This window comes from Apteryx mantelli, chromosome 6, assembly GCF_036417845.1.
Source record: "Apteryx mantelli isolate bAptMan1 chromosome 6, bAptMan1.hap1, whole genome shotgun sequence".
Taxonomy (NCBI): Eukaryota; Metazoa; Chordata; class Aves; order Apterygiformes; family Apterygidae; genus Apteryx; species Apteryx mantelli.
The window spans coordinates 41,588,680-41,605,860 of record NC_089983.1 but is presented as its reverse complement, the minus strand read 5'-3'; the positions used below and the strand labels follow the sequence as shown (position 1 = coordinate 41,605,860).

At 40.2% G+C, this 17,181-nt stretch overlaps 1 protein-coding gene across 1 annotated transcript in view; it reads left to right on the top strand.

The window, feature by feature from the left end:
• Positions 1-17,181, top strand: part of DPP10 (dipeptidyl peptidase like 10) — a 287,083-nt gene that overhangs the window by 241,302 nt on the left and 28,600 nt on the right. The window contains exons 11-15 of the mRNA XM_067299348.1: positions 6,820-6,943; positions 9,041-9,079; positions 10,394-10,501; positions 14,860-14,951; positions 16,526-16,573. Coding sequence (XP_067155449.1) covers positions 6,820-6,943; positions 9,041-9,079; positions 10,394-10,501; positions 14,860-14,951; positions 16,526-16,573 — 411 coding nt within the window. The remainder of the gene's footprint in view (positions 1-6,819; positions 6,944-9,040; positions 9,080-10,393; positions 10,502-14,859; positions 14,952-16,525; positions 16,574-17,181) is intronic.

The following is a 17,181-nucleotide window of genomic DNA, read 5'->3' as shown; positions in this document are numbered from 1 at the left end:
GAATTGTGCTTTTTGAAATATTTTCTTTCTGTTGATGGGCCTCTATTGAAAAACATAATAAAATCTGCTGTTTGCTAACCCTTCATTAATTGAACTGCTAGTATAAGCTCCAAAAGAGATTCCCTGCCACCAAGATTAGCATCTTCACTCTCTTAAACAAACGGCATTGAAATTGTCCTTTAAATATCAGAAGATATGAAAAAGTGAAATGAAAAAGCAACATGTCATTTCCCAAGGAAAAAAAAATCATCTTGGAAATGTGATGATTTCACTCTAGATTTTTCAGATTCATTCTTACTCCCTAACAGGTTGCAGATAAGAGTAGCATCAAATGAATGAATATTGATATCTTAAAATCTTTTTTCCATCCTGAACCTGAAGGCTAGCAGTGGCTGAATTCATGGAATTTCTTGTGTGAGCCTAGAGGGGTGCTATCCCTTGATTTTTGAGTCCTTGATAAAGATACTCTACAGTTTAATTGAAATAATATTCCCTTTCTCTGCTCTCTTTGTTTTGCAGTTACATATCTTAAAAATTCTGTTTTCCTGCTGTGTCGTAGAAGCCAGAGTAAAAACTGTTTAACCCTGGAAAAAATCTGGTTTCATTTTAATTTTACATATTAAGATATAATGTCCTTGCTATAAAATTTAGAAAACTTGAATAGATGTGAGCCAAGTATACTGTGAATTTTGTGTTCTGACTCTGGATTTGCAGAATTATCACAACATCATCACACTGGTCACCAGTCTATGTAATTGCATGTAAAATATAGACAGGTAGGAGGAATGATCTTTGACCAGGCCTTTCTAGAGTGGAAATCTTTGGAGGTGCCTGTAATGATTGTGAGGGGTTTTTTTAAGCATTAGCTTTTTTAAAAAAAGTAGTAGTAGCTACTTTTAGCAATCAGGTTTTGTTCAGTTCTGTTGTAATTAATTCATTATGGACTTCCTGGTCAATAGCTAATGGGAGTCTTTCAGAATTAACTGGAATGGGCCACTCTCCAGTATAGTTTTATGGCTATTTCAGGGTAGAAACGTTTTGGAAATACATGTTGCACAAGTCATAGCCAACTGGTATTATGGGAGAGATCCACTCTTAGGCAGAGAAACCATGCAGCTGGGTAGGGAACGGGACTTCTGCCAAGCTTTATTTATAACCCTATAAACAAACATTCAGATTCTCGCCTCTGCCCAAATCGGGTGCAGTGCAGGACCTCTGAGGATCGAAAACTGCTCCTCTGACCCTTAGGGCGTCTGGGAACTTGACACAGGACTTGAGTCAATGCAATGCTCCACCTCCACTTACTGCTTGCGGGGCTCCATAAGGGTGCTTGGAAACATTCCCCCAGTTCTGCTCAGGTTATTCTGATGCAGAGAGAGCAATAACATTTGCAGATTTACCCCTGAAGGTTTTATTCCTTGGATAAACTTACCAGCTACTGTGCGCTGTTAATGCTGCAAGAAGACTGACAGTCTTCCTTTAAGCATTTAGTTATATTTTATGAAATTACTGTTTTTCTCCTCTATATTTCTATTCCATGTGCACAATTAGATCATTTTTTTCTTCAGTGACAAACATGATTTTGTACTACAGTTTCTTTCTCATTAGTCTTTCTCATTAGTTTATCTGAGCTTTCTTTGGAATAGCAAACTTATTTGATTCTAACTGGAGGTGGGAAAGATTGGGGGGACCCTAAAGCAAAAGATTTGGTATTAAGGAAACAGGGTTTTGTTTCCGGCTTTTCTTAGATGTGCTATGTCTAGTCTATTCTTTCAAGCTTCTGTTACTCTCATCTTCTGTAAATTTGCAGTAACAGTACTTACCTCTCAAGGTTCATGTGAAGGATTAATTCACTATCACACCTTATAGTGAATGGTTGTAATATATTCAGCCAAAGCAGTGCAGGGTAAAAATGTCATCACCAACTTTATTTTGCTGAAACTTTCCCGCATAGTGTGGTTGTGGTAGGACACAACACACCAGTGCGCTCTCATCACGGCCAAGGGGACGGCATGCTGGGCTGCACAGGAGGAGCATGGCCAGCAGGGTGAGGGAGGTTGCTCTGCCCCCCTCCGTGGCACCCTAAGGTCCCCCAGGGTGTGGGGACCCCTGTTCAAGGGGGACAATGAAAGTCCGTCAGGGGGCTGCTGAGGTGGTTGTGGCCAGGGCCTGCAGTCTGTGAGATGAGGGCTTTTCCGTGGTGGTGGCAGGGGCTGTCACAAGGCACGATGGCCACAAGTTGCAACCTGAGAAGTTCAGGTGGGACGGGAGGAAAGCAATTTTCACTGGGAGGAAAGTGAACTGCTGGAACACGCTCTCCAGAGGGTTGGAGAAATCTGTGCCCAGGGAGCTTTTCCAGGCTCAGTTGGACACAGCCATCCTGCTCTGATCTCCTGTGGGCAATCGTCCCCCTTCGTGCTGGAGCCTGCGCTCGTGGGCTCCCTGCAATCCTCCCCACCACAGTGCCTCTGCTTCCGAGTCACAGAGCAAGTGTGCAGGGCATCCAACAGTGCGTATGCACATGGTATAGGATAAGGTCAGTATGCAAACATACCAACAAACTGTGGTTATCTTAGTTACCTTGCAGGTCATGTCTTTATTTCTATTAAGTTCTGCATGTTATCTCTCTGTTAATGAAACTTCCTTTTAGTAGCTGTAAATTGTGTTACACTTTTTAATATGCAATGATATAAATAATTTAAGGATGTGATAAATATTCCAGAGCATTGTGCAAGGGGCAAGTTTCTGGTGTTTACCTTCACGAATGGCAACCTGCCAGCGCACTAGTGGAACATAGTAGTTTGGGCTTCTTAAGATAACCCCTGTTGTATTTATTCGTCCAAATCCAAATCTATTAATACTATCAACAAAAGTAAGGTTCTTTGTTCCATTGCTTTAAATGTTAAATGTCTTCCAGCTATTCTGATAAGCATATTTGTTTCACAATCAGCTCATTAGTTTTAAATTAGAGTAAAATGTCTCCATTATAGGAAGTGGTATAAAGTTGCAAAATTTGACTCTTTTTTTTTTTCTCAAGCAGTTTCTTATTTTAAAATTTAAAACTGTTCTTCAACCCTCTTGCTAATCTATTTCAAATCTAAGAAAAATTTAGATTATGAATGTAACTGTGCTTCCAGTGCAATGCAATGCAATTCTCTTTTCATTGTTCAGCTTTTTGTCTCTCTTGACCTTGTTAAGCACTTAAAATAATGTCCGGTGAGGTATGCATATATCTTTCCATTCACAAGCATCCCAAAACTCACATGTGAAAAAAGGTATGCGGAATGTTCTTAAATGATGATGAATCAGCAGTTAGCAAACTGTTAAAACACCTCCACAGAACTGTGTATCAATTGAGATAATCAAAATAAAGGAAAATTTTCTATAAGAAAGGTACATATAAAAATTTGGGGCTTTTAAGTTTGGCAAAGGGTAATAAACACCTTTGATCACAAACATATGCCTTTTACCAGCATCATATAAATGAGTCCCGGTTTCACCAAGTCTTTGAAAAAAAATTCATTGCTGTAAACTCAGGAGAGATATATTTGGTTCTCAGCAGCTACATCAGGAGACACTTTTCTCACTCGCCCCAAGATGTGATACCTCAGTGTGCAGCACCTCCCCACCTATGGAGCTGGCTGCACACATTTCATGTTCCTGGTTCACAGGCCTATGGGAAAGCAGCACCTGCACTGTACTGATCACTTTATTAAATTGCCATAGGCCAATCTGAAGCCAAGCAACCCATTTAAAAATCAAATGTGGAATTAGAAGTATGTCTCTGTCTTGTGAAGAAGCTGTGAAACTCTTGTTTTTATGCATTGCCTGGTTTAATCCAACTTAGAATAAAGTGAGTCACTTGCAAGCTCCCTCAGTATTGACTGGTTGCAGGGTTCTGTGGAAGGAGAATGTCTTTTCTGTGTTTTCAGTATTTTCCATATACACTTATACAGAGTGAAGAAGAAACCTAACTTTTGAATTCAGAAAGAACAAAACCTAGAGCAAATGAGATGTAAGAGGTCCTTAAAAGACTGAGATGAAAAACTTGATCTGACCATGGTAGGATGGAGAAAGGAAGCTGGGACTGGCTGAAAACAAAGAGACAGGCCTATGAGGCAGTGAGTGCAGTAAGGTTTTCTTGGGAGTCAGTGGCTTGGTGGGAACCCTGGGAGAGGTGGTGGGGATAGAGAAGACGGGTATCGATGAGCAGGTTTTATGGTTCCCTTGAGACGTTTTATAGTGGCCCTCATGTGAGAAACGAGATCAGTAAGGAGAAACGTGGAGCCAGCTACACAAAGACTAGGAAGAAGGACGTTGGGAGTGGGGTTGGGAGACATAACTTGAATGACACTGGCCACAGCAAGAGAGAAAGGTCATCTCATAATTAAGTCAACTGAATGCTAAAAGTGGATTCCGTGTCTCCCGCAGAGCCCATATGTAATACAGTGAGTTTAAACTAACCATTTCACAGGTGATCAGTAATTGTGTGTTCCTTATTCTTTGGCTGTGATGTATGTTAATCCACAGTCTGACTGAAGAAGTGTTCCTGAGTGAAGATGGAAGTTGTGCTCTGAACATGTCAAGTGCCGCAGAGTACCAAGTAAATGGGTCTCAAACTGGGGGTCTAAAATGAGTGTAAATTTTTATTCAGTATCTTGCTTTAGCCCTTCATCCAGAAAGCAATCATACTCTTTCCTCTTTACAGTGATGTTGTGAGAAAACTTAGTGTTTGTACAGATGCAGAGACTTCAGTAATTCCAGTACATTTGTGTACTTGGGTCTGGAGGGAGAGAGAAAAAGAGTTAATTCTCTTTATTAGAACAGTAGATTAGTTGCAAAAAAAAAACAAATAAGTTTGGAGGCACAAACTGAAAGCACCTTCGTCAGATTTAGCAGTTTTTGCCCTGAAGGCTTGTCTATTTTTATCCAGCTGTATCAGTCAGTCTAAGAAAACCTATTATTTTTTCCTACAAACTTTGACTAGGTTGTGTCTGTTGACCTACAACAACACTACTACACTGTGGGTGTGTATATACACTGCATGTATATATAAAAAAGCTGGTTAACTACAAAATTGTGAATTACAAAATAATCTTACTTTAAATTAATTTCAGAAGGATACGTGTTACTACATAGGTATACTGTACTACACTCCTGGTAAGTCATAATGCAGTGGAATTTGAACAAATTTTTTGCATAGTTGATGGAAGGGGAGAAAAAGGAATTTTTAAATGATCTTTCTTTTTCACTTCAGTGATCTGGCAGTTTATGTCAGTGATGGAAGATAATGTTATGGCTTGATTTGGACTATTAATTATTATATCACCTGGAGTCTGAATGATTAAATCTCCCACTTCCATTCCTCATTACAGACCTTTTTGAATGGAAAAGCTCAGTCTATATTTTACAGCGTTTGGTTCTATCAAGACTTCTATCGAAGGCTCAGAATTTGGGGTAATGCAGGCTCTGGGGTCTGTGGCTGCTGTGGGTGCCTAAGTACTGGCAGAGGGGGCAGCTCTGATGAACATGTTTTGAACATTTCCTTTTGGCTACCTTTGGGCTTCTGCACAGCAGCAGCAGCGCTTTTGGGCTGAGGCACGACTGCAAAGGGAGTTGTTCTCCAGCCCTTGTTTCTTGAATCCTAGTACAGGGGACCCATTACCTGAAATCTGATGTTGCACAATTTGGATCCTTGCTTTGTTGGCTATGTCACCAGGTCTTGTGTTGGATCTTGTGTTATTTTGGCACGTGTTTTTGCTTCTTGATATGTTAAAAAGCTTGTTAAGCAAAAAATGTACATAGTAGACCTAGAATATACCTCTAAAGTCACTATTTCTAGTTTCTGTTCTAGTATCCACATTTAGAAAGTATTTATCTCACTAAAAGTCAACTGTCAGAGCTAAAGTGAAGGTGGTGCATACTGGGTTATTCTACCGGGTGCTTCAGATGTGGCCCCAGACTGAGGCCGCCGTGACTGAGGCCGCTGTGAACTGCTTTCTCCTTGTCTCTTCGTGTGCAGCATCAGAGCTGTACACAACTTTGCAGTTGGCACTGCTTAGCCTCTTTGATCTAGTAAGATGTCTTTTGAATGTATAATTAAATATGTGTTGTCAAAGAGTGATGAGATCTCCATCGGTATTACATTAAAAGCCTAATTAAACGCAAGCTACGACCCTTGTTTTAAAGTGGGGCTGAGTTGCCAGACAGGTTTGCCCGCCGTTGCATGCAGCTCAGCTGGACTGTGAAAGCTGCTGCCAGCTGCCAGGGGCAGAGGCGTGAAGCAAATAGCCGAGCCGGGATGACAAGCCGCAACAGGTCTCCCTCTGCGCTGCCGCCGCTGGACAGTCTGGCAGCGTTTCGGGAGGAGGGGGCAGATGCTCCACGCCGCCGGAGGCCGTGCGGAAGGAGGCCCCCTTGCTTGGCAGCGACGTTGGGGACGGACGATTTGTCTGGTGCTCCGTGGAAGCTCACACGCACCAATACTGAATGTGACTCATGTAGCATGCATGTTTTGCAGTTGGAGAAGTTTGCTTTACAAACGGCTGCGGAAGAGTTGCTGATGGAGTACTTATTTCCCAGCAAAACAGCACACTAGGATTCAGCCTTCCTAGTAGCGGCATCCGGGACACAGATGCTGGGCGTTTGGGGTTATTTTCCCCATCCCTCAGTACCGATATTTTCATGCAGTACAATGTACAATATGCAAATGCATCCATACTTTTTTCTTCAGCATTTGATCAACAGTATATATTTTTTAAATGGTCTGATATGAAATAGGAATGATCTGACCACTGTGTTTGCAAATGTTTACCTCAGGGAATATTACATCACCATGGTGAAATGGATAAGCAACACCAAGGCTGTGGTGAGATGGCTGAACAGACCTCAGAATATCTCCATTCTCACGGTTTGTGAAGCCACGACTGGGGCTTGCAGCAGGGTAAGTCGGACTGCATCCTAAGCACTGTTTTCAAGGTTTCTTTCGGCATCTTATTTTCTTATTCATAAGAAGATTTTAGGAAATCAGTTTGCAGATGTCATAGTTGCAAGCTAAATGTAATTAGTCAACAGGGAGGAAATCGAAGTGAGAAAGTTCCAAATCTCATGAAGTGATTTCATGCAATTAGTAACGTTGAGTGACTTTTTCAGAATTACCAAGCTTTGTTCACTCATTAACTTCAGTGGAAACTGCAGTTGCTGAGCATCATGTACTTTGGATAGAGCTAGGCCAGGGACAAGCTTGTGTTCCCTTGGATATTTTCAGCTGTCTAGTCTCCGTTCCCTCCCCCTACAGAGTTAAATTTCAGATCTTTCTGTCTTTCACAGCTTACATTTTAGGCAAAGATGTAAAATTCTGGTAACCTGAGCAGATTCGACAACATAAGAAAATACTATTTTTTAAAAAATTAAAATGTACAGGCAATAAGGATATTTCAAGTTTTCGGAATAAGCCAAGCTTAAATACATTTTTCCAGTTGAATCCTGCCACATCCCATCTTTTGTCCCAGACTTCGACTTTGACACTCCTGTGTTACATCTCTCCATTTCCACAGTCAGTCTTGCATCTTGAATACAGTTAGCCACCTTCCCATTCTGAGTCATGGTGTCTTCCCAGAACTAGCTAAAAATGTAAATGTTATCTATACATATTCATATCAGTACCAACAAATGCTCCACAATAGAAGGTATAATTTGGAAGTTGAAATAGTGATAAGAGATTAATTCAGGTCTAAGTTTGGTATTTGAGTCAAAAGGCTCCCATCAGTGTCTGCTATGGAAGTCAATCATGTTAAAGAGTTGGGACCCTTTCTGATCTTGTCTGCTTATATGATTGAGGTATACCTAAGTAGAGAAGATACGCTGCAGATAGTGCCACTCGGTTTTCCTGACTCAGAAATAGAGAATAAGCCCCAAACTATGGATTAAGATTGTAAACATGGAAATGTGTTGGTTCAGTCACTTCGTACCTAGTTCCTGCAAGCCTTATGCCTTTTTTTTTTAAAAGCAGTCAGTCAGGAATCACTGTGAGCAGTCACTTCTGAAAGGAGACCCTTATGTGCTCCAAGGTCAGTTGGACTCACCCAAAGGTAAAATATAGGTGTCCAGGGAGCTGTAATCCAGGACATCATGTGAGAGAGGGGGACTATGAAATTCCACTCCAGCAGAAATAAAGGGCAGGGAAGGACCTTGTAGGTACGTGAGAAAAGGTAGTGATGCAGTGCTGCCGTCCTAAGCACACCTCCGGTCCCTGTGTGTAGCCCCGGGAGGTTCCTGCGCCGCATCCACTGGCATGAGGTGGTGCTCTGAATTCAGGAACTGGTGAGAAAAGGCCAGACTGTGAGAAATTAATGTTATATCATGCTATTGGATTTCAACTGAATACCTAATTTTTTTATCCTTTTTGCATGTGTTTTCAATTCTAAAATGTACTGTTTAAGAACACTATTCTAGTAGATACTGATTCTTCAGTTTTTAGATAATATTTGTACAAGTGCTTCTATAGCTAATAAATTTTCATGACTTCAGTGCAACTGCGACAATTTACAACAGTCGGCATATGCTCTACATTTTTTTTTCAATAATGTGCATGTTTTTTGGCATGATGTGGAATATAGTTGTGGCCAATACAAAACAATATGTTTGCATTTTTTTCTCTTCACTAATGCCACATTACTACCCATTAAAACAAGGGATTGTGATTTGAAAAGGTCTTGCACTGGGAGATGCTGGCTGTTTGCCCAGTGTTGATGAAGGACCTAAAATGCCCAGTTGTCAGATGATGCCTGGAGGTAAAAGCTAATCAGAAAGGACTGAAAAAGGCATTCTTAGATCCCCTGTGGTTTTCTACCAAAAACTCAGAATAAAGCAGCTGACTTTGTAATTAAATTATCATTTATTTCAATGTAAATGTCAGTGAAGCTATGTGAAGAGTATAACACAGTAGGAAAAAACACAAAATAGCAAAAGACCTTTTGCTGAATGTGAGAAATACTTTTGGTCTATAGCTATTCCATAAAATTAAATTTTTCTCTTTTAGAAATACGAGATGCAGTCAGATGTGTGGCTTCCTAAACAGGTATGGTATAAATGCTATTTCCAGTATGTAATGCATAGCTGCTTCGTTATCGTTTTTATTTAATTATATGGTATTTTATAAGCTATTAAAAATCTGTTACTTTTAAAACTGACTACTTTTTAGGATCCTAAATTCATTTAACATCTGAGGGTTATAAAAGTGACTGTGAAAACATTCAGATGGCAGTTCATTTCTCTAGTAGGGAGAATCCTGTCGCTTAACTTCACGCACAAGGCATTCTCTTATCTGACTGTCTGTATAGCTGGTGGAAGGAGATGCACATTTGCAGAGGATGATCCAGCCCAGGGATGTGAGACTCTTGTCTGGGTTTCAGAGGCAATGTTCTCTTTCATTTCCAATCTCTCTGTGTTAAGTAAAGCAAGCACCTTAGATGACTTGCTGATTAACTGCCTTACTCTTAGATGGTTAAAGACAGGTCAGACAAATCCCATTCCAAGCATGTCCTATATACTCTGCTGATTTTTTCTGATTAAAAAATAACCTCATTGAATTAAACCCAAAGGAGTACAAAGATCAGAGGTCACATAGGCTATAACTGGAATGCAAAGCAATAATATTACTAAGTTCATACCCAGAACGATATGTTGAACTAATATATTAGCAAATAGTTCCATTTTCATAGGTTCAGAAGAGCTATCCAGTAAATGGATGAAACACGTTCTATTTAAAATACATTTCAGGCTTCATTTTGCAATGAGCAAATGAGAAATCATTTTTAAAAATCTGTGCTTTTATAGCAAGCAGTTTTCCTATAATATTTCTGTGCAAGGTTGGACTTGGAGAGATGGTATCACATCAGGCTACAATTTATGGTAAGACCATGGTTCAGAAAAGCGCTTAAATGTGCTTGTTACTTGTTGTGCATACAACATTATCAAAATTAATGAGTCTTAAGCATGTACTTAATAATGTTTTGCTGAGTCAAGGCCGTGGAAACATTTTTTTGTCCTCATCAGTAGTAGGACTTATTTCTCTCATTAATTGTATGCTGGTAAAAGAGTGTAACCCGGAAGGTCCCAGCTGTGTCAGGGGTGAGGCCACCAGCCCTTCCAGGGAAGGGTTGCTTTTGCAAAGGCTGTGCCCTTGCTTTGGGACAAGGTTCAGCCATGGTGGATACTGACATGAACCACATTTTTATTAATCTTAGCAAAATATATTTAAAGTCTACGGACTTTTCTGTTTGTCTTATGAGGATGGGAAGTGCCAAAACCAAGCAGACCAAAACCCCAGGCTGATGTTCTGTTAAAAGTTTATCGGAAGATGTGGCAGACTAACAGAGTCTTCTGTTTGTAGAATGAAGAGCCCGTTTTCTCCAAGGACGGCAGTAAGTTCTTCATGACTGTCCCAGTGAAACAGGGAGGCCGGGGCGAATTTCACCACATAGCCATGTTTATTGTTCAGGTAAGTTTTTGGTTCAGGGTATTTGTAATATCCCAGGAGTCATCTAGGACTCTTGCTGAGGATACCTGACCCAAGCAAAGGCTTACACATAAATAGTCTCTGCATTCGTGTCGCGGAGGTGCTTATTCGTCCTGTCCAGACTGTCACTCTCTGCAGAGGGATGTATTTCTAACCTCTTGCAGTGTAGGCAGAGGTCTCTCTCACCATAGACCCGTGCTATGGTGGCACATAAGATCTGTTAATGAAAGATACGTCCGAAGTACTCTGAAAGATTTCTTGTTTTCTTTGTGCCTCTATAGCCAAACAGAGATGTTTTCTTGTTAAACCCTTCTATCAATAATAACAGTCTGTATGAAAGAACAAGTGTTTTATAGCCATGGAAATTCAAGAGACCTACTGGAATGCTCATTTTATGTCCTTTACATATACTGTATATGTGTATACAGAATTTTAAATGTCAGTTCAGAATATTCAGAATTCTGGGCTTCCACACAACAATAAGGGGAGGCAATACTCCAAAATTAAGATTTTGTGAAAACTAGGGCTCTCATATTACCCTTCGCAACATTTTCCAGTGGCTTCTGCTTCCCAGGGTCATTGCTTTTTCGCAGGAAGAATCTGAAAGAAGATAAATTTGCACTATGACTTTGAAGGTCACCAGTATGAAGTTGTGATGAACTAATAAAGGAAATTATGCCCTAGAACTGAACACTTTCAAGGCATCTATTTAAATCAGCAGAGCATTAATCCAGGTACTTTAGCAGAACCATATGACATAGGAGGGATTATCAAGGTACCCAAAACATCAAAATAGCAGCCTTGGCACCAAGCAACTCTATTATCCCACTTTATGACAGTGTTCTGGTATGAACATTATTAAGTCTGAAATATGTTCCCAGTGTACTGCAGACAGCACAAGAGCAAAAGAACCTTAATGAAATTTTAACCTGAAGAAGCAAGAACAAGACACTCTGTGACTAAAGTAAATATATCAAGAAAGGATCAGAGAAGAAAAAAGGGAACAAAGACATATTAAATTTTGTTTTCTAAAAAAACAGTAACTCAGAAGAGACTCTGATAAAGGTGTATTAATATAATAACCACACAGAAATCCACAGCAAAACAAAACCATTTAGTCTATAAAGTTTTACTTTGGCTTCTTCCCCAATCTGAATTAATATCATTAAAATACATGAAATAATAAAAATGTAGATATAAAAATTGACCTACAGTGGCCTGTAGCAAAGATGTTACATATATGATAAAATTTACCTTAAACCTGCAGGCTCTGTCATTTTTCAGTGTTAAAGAGTCCAGGAAACTTGGATTCTAATTCAGGAAAATATTTAACAAAAGATTAAACCCACTCCTTCAATAAGGCAGTTAAATGTATACCTCATTATAAGTACGTGTTTTAATCCCACCAGAATAATTTTTAAGGTTAAGTTTATGATTAAGAGTTTAGTAATCTGCCCTTCTTTGGCAGAATTAGAGCTTTGGGTAATGTACAGGTCCAAAAATCAAAAAGACTTCTAGCTATTTGGACCACCATCGGCACAAATAAACAAGTCTGAATGGCACCATCAATGGCCGGTTTGGCTTTAAGTATATAGCTGTTCCTGAGGAGTAAAGGAAATGTGATATCCTGTGTATCAACCATTTTTCATCAATAAGTGACATGGTGTGTGGTAATGGGGCTGATACAGAGCAATAAAGGGCAGGAGGTGTGTTTATATGGTGTGTTTTACACACTGCATTAATCTGATTGTCCATTATTTCTCAAGCAAACATGGAGGCATAAAAATTATATTAACCATTGCTCATAAAGTCTTGTGGCCCATCCGCTGGTTGTCACACCTTGGGAGAGCCCCTGCAGAGCCGAAAGCCGTCGGCTAGGCGCCAGCGCCCGGCTCATCGGCCGCTCGCGATGGAGCGCCGTTAAAGTCGGAAGCTGAAATCGGCTGTACTTCTCCGTGCTACTGTGCACAGTATACGTATCTGCTCATTAACCAAAATGTGCCTCCAAACGCAGGAAAGTTAAAAGTGTTATATTGACCCTACGTGGATGCAGAGTGTCATGGAAGTAAATTTTAATGGCTCACTTCAGATTCAGTTAATCACTGGGCTTTACTTGTCAATCTTCAGCACAAGTAGTGACAAATGATAGTCTTTCTTGGACTGCATTTCTTGGACTGTGTTTTAGAAAATCATGTGTCAATGATATAATCAAAGCAGGTTAGCAGAAGCATCTAATTAAATTGGGGGGGGAAGTTTACTGTGTAAAAAGATAAAAGTCTATCATAGATTATTTAGTGTCTGAATTTAAGAGCTAGATGTGTGTCTTGCTGTTTTCAAATGCTTTTAGTAACTTTTGAAATATTTAAAAGAAATTAATCTCAAAATGGGATTGAATCATGTGCTATGTGTCTAGAAAATTCTTACTTAGGGTTTTGCAACTCCAAAAAGTCTCTTTTTTCCAACCACAAAATAAGAATTATAAAGTAACTTTAATGGATCAAGGCAAGAACTTCCTGCAAGTTCATAAATTATGTATTATGGCTGTAACCTTGAAAAATAACCATGTTTATTAACGCTTGGCTGGGCTTTTTATTGCTGCGTCTTGTTAGACTCTGTGATCTCAATATTTAAATATCCCTTTCAATAGTCACAGCTCTTCACTATCTCCAGAGAGGAAATAGTCACTTCTAATAAATTACTAATTTGTATTTTAATCATTCCTTGAGATGTCACTGAATATCAGAACCTTCCTGAACAAGGGAACTGAGTTTAGTAAACGTCCCTACAGCGTCTAGCACAGTGTCCTGATTTCAGCTGGTGCTTGCAAGACCTGTTACAGGGCTACTGGATCACTCTTTCCTCATGGATCTTGCCATTACCAGACACGTCTGTTAGATCCCCATTACCACTTTCTGCTTTCTGGTCATTGCTGCTGTTGATGTGGAGCTCAGAGTGTACAGGGTACGAGGGCACGGTTCAGAAATAGATTAAAAAAAAGAGTCACGTGCATTTACAACCCTTTTTGTAGGCCCACAGCTCCATCCCCATTGTAGTTAGATGTGGACGGATGTTCCTGATTCACAGGGCTTAAAGGCCAGAAGGGCACCATCAGATCTTCCACCTGACCTTCCTTTATAACTGTTCGGTTTCACCCACCTAATCAGCAGTGTGGCAAAAGCTGGAATATAAGCTGAAGTGTCACCTCTTTTCTTCGCAAAGGTTTGTCTTGAATTTGAAAACCCAGGAATTTTGACAGCCCAGCCAAGCGTTGTAGCCCTAATACAGCAAACCGTTCAAGTCTGTTCATGCTATGTTACAGTGAGGGTTGGAGTTTTAATCTTCAGCAGCCTAAGCAAAAATTTTACGTTTTGCATTAGCAAGCACTCGCAAATGAGCTTCCCAGTATTTGGGTTTCATTATTTTTAACCTGTCTGTTTCTGATAAGAAAACTGCTGCAGCTTGCAGCCAGAGTCTGATGTTGCCTCAAGTTAGATACACATTAAGTCCTGCACTTTCCTGATTCAGTTCCTGGTGCACTGGCTGAGAAAAGTACCAGCACCTTGCTCAGGAGAGGATTTGTACTTCCCCTTGTAAGCAGTTATTTTCCTAGACTCTCACTGGGATGGAAAACATTTATGAGAGGGAGCAAGGGGTGCTCACACTTCCCCACTTGTTCAGTTCAGTTGCCAAAAATGGGAGTCCTAGACTCTCCTTATAGCCCCTGGAGGGAGAGAGGTCCCTCCAGAGTGCGTTTTGGAGCAGAGGCTTAACCAGGGTTTAGATCCCCTAAACTTCTGCGGCAGAGTTTGCGTGGCGCATTCCTTGCAGAGATTTGCCTGCCTTTGCTGCGGGTGCTCTCGTGGCCTCTGTCCACGCAGCCTCCTCGCGGGAATCTTGGCTTGGTGCAAACACACGAGATGTGAAAGCTCAGCGAACACGTTCCGGTGCAGCGTTTTGATTGCAGGGCTCCCAGTCAGGTTTCCCTGCCATGCCACTGCTGTAAGGAAAGGAAAAAAAAGCACTATGGGAAACAAAATGTATGTGATGACAAGATCCTTAGCTTGAAACATAGGACTTCTGTTTGTTTGCATATCAGCGATTGAAAGAAAAATTGTGGTGGAAACAGATGATTTAATATCTTTGAAAAGTTTGTATTTGAGAGGGAAAGGACACTGGAAGTTCAGGCCTTTCAAAACGTGGGTTTTGTGATTTAAAGACATTACGTTGTACATTAAAGATTAAAAAGCTGCAATCAGTAATGACATGCGCAGACGATCCTGTTAGGCAAAGAAAAATGTAAGAACTAAGATGAAAGTTAAATATTTTCCATTTCTCCCCAGGCTAAAAGTGAACAAAACAGTGTGAGACACCTAACCTCGGGAAACTGGGAAGTTATCAAAATCCTGGCGTATGATGAAAATACCCAAAAGATGTAAGCAGTATTCTCTTCGTCTGTTTAGAAAAATATCTGAATTACTAATGTGGAATCCATTTAACCAGAAATAGTGTATCTAAAATTAAGGAACAATATTTCTTTCATTTTTGAACATTACCATAAATTCTATACTCAGAACACATAAAATGCATTTGTAAGACAATTTATCTGCCAGTGTATTACTGCATGCATTTTTATGTGGAGGCAAAAGGAGTGTACAGTTGACTGAATTGTTTTTTAAATAAAAGAAATCACAAAATGCAGCAGCAACAACATTTCGTTGGCCTTTTCCTGGATTCCAGAAAAGAAGTCCTGTTAAATTATTAGACTTGATAAAACCCCAAAGGCTTCAGCTTTCAAGTTTGCTTGGTAACTGCAGGAGCTCTCTGGACCTTGTTTGGGGATCTGATTCAAACATATAAGTTCAAATGATGATATATAGAGGCATCTCAGAACCCTTGAGTTTCGTCCGGATCACTCAGCGAGAGAGAAAGCTTCTTAAAGCCCAGCCCAGAGCTGCAATGCTTCCAAAATGGGAAGGAGATGCGCCACGTACCTGGTGACTCCTGGAGCAGTAAAGAACCGACACAAAACATCTATCTGAAGGCTCCAACTAACATCAGTGGATTTTGGTTAGTCTTCACGTATGTCTGCACAAAGCAAAAAATAAATGTGCTGAATTCTGATTTGCTTTGAAGTAAATGATATTTCAGCAAGGACCTTTATGAGCCTGGAACAGTGCCTGTTGTCCCCAGTGTTACTGGCAGCAGAGCCGACGGGATGCCCTTTCTGGCCAGTTCTTCCATGGGTTTTGAAATGTATCTGAAGAGACTGTCCTGATACTTCTTGAAGGAGCAGATGAAAAAACGTCTGGATATTCCTCAGCCTGCAGAGAGCTTGTAGACTGAGACTTGTCTCAGCCGCCTGAGAGGACTTCCTCACCCTCCTTACGCCTCTCCTGCAGAAACTTTGTGAGGATCTCATCTGGGACCCACCAGGGACTTGCTGTGATATTCTTGCAGTAGCTCTGCTAAGCCACTTTCCACCCACATATCTTGCCAGTTCAACACTGACTAGTGTGCTAGTTTCTATCACTAGATAGAAGAAAAAGTCAGTCTGCAGCTCAGAAAGGCTTTCATGTTTCACAAGGCCTGTTGCACTTCACAACATGATTTCCTTGTGACCTTGTTCCACCCCTTGGATTTATATTGCGAATTCTGGAAATGACAGAGAAGCTTTCTGTTGTGTATTTGTCAGTACGACGCTTGACGGAGTCCTGGTCACTGTCGAGAGCTCCTAGGCATTGCAAGAGCTAAACAGAAACCATGAAGCACTGTGTTTATCGCTGTTTTAATATGAAATCATGTAGCCTCTGAAGTAGCTACTCTGTACACTAGGTCTAAATTTTAGCCTTGAACTTTAGGTTTAAGTATACGTATTTGATCTTTGTGTATACTTGGGAATTCTTAATTCAGTAAATGTAATTTATGACATTTTTCACTGCTGTAAATGCCACCTTGGTCAGGCAGTTTTCCAAACTGAGTTTAACTTTCTTTGTCTTTTGGGTGCAGTTATTTTTTAAGCACTGAAGAATCCCCAAGAGGAAGACAGCTACATAGGTAAGAGGTACATACGGCTGTGTTAACAGCATCTTCATCCCAAGCTATAAATGCTAAGATGATATTCTATGAGCTTAATTGCTGCTTTGGGTGCTGGTAATCATTTATATTGTATAAAAATGAGTGCACTGTAACTGTAAGAAAGAAAGAATTGCAGTTTTCTGAAACTAAAAATGTTGATGATATTTGACATTTTTAAAAAATGAATGGAAAACATTTCAAAACAAAGTGTTTTTACCACTTATGTCTTTACTAGCCTTTTATAAGAGTATAAAAAACAAATCTAAATGCAAGCCTGTAGTAAGCCTGTATTTTTAAGACCAGTGAAAATATTTAGATGCAACTCATTTCTGGAGCCTATTCATAGATTTAAGATGCATGGGAAAAGTGCCTCCTCCTTACAAAACCCTTAGTGCTTAAATCTGAAGTTAAAATCTGAGATTAGCGAAGTTTTTCTTCTCATGGTGCCCTACTAATATTTGTTACTCTAGGGCACTGTTAGCTATTGGAACCCTGGTCCTGCTTTAGGCAGGTTTGGCATCTATCCATATTGCCCAGTTTACAGGACAGTAGTGCATTGAGTCATCCAAAAAAAAAAGCTTGCATCA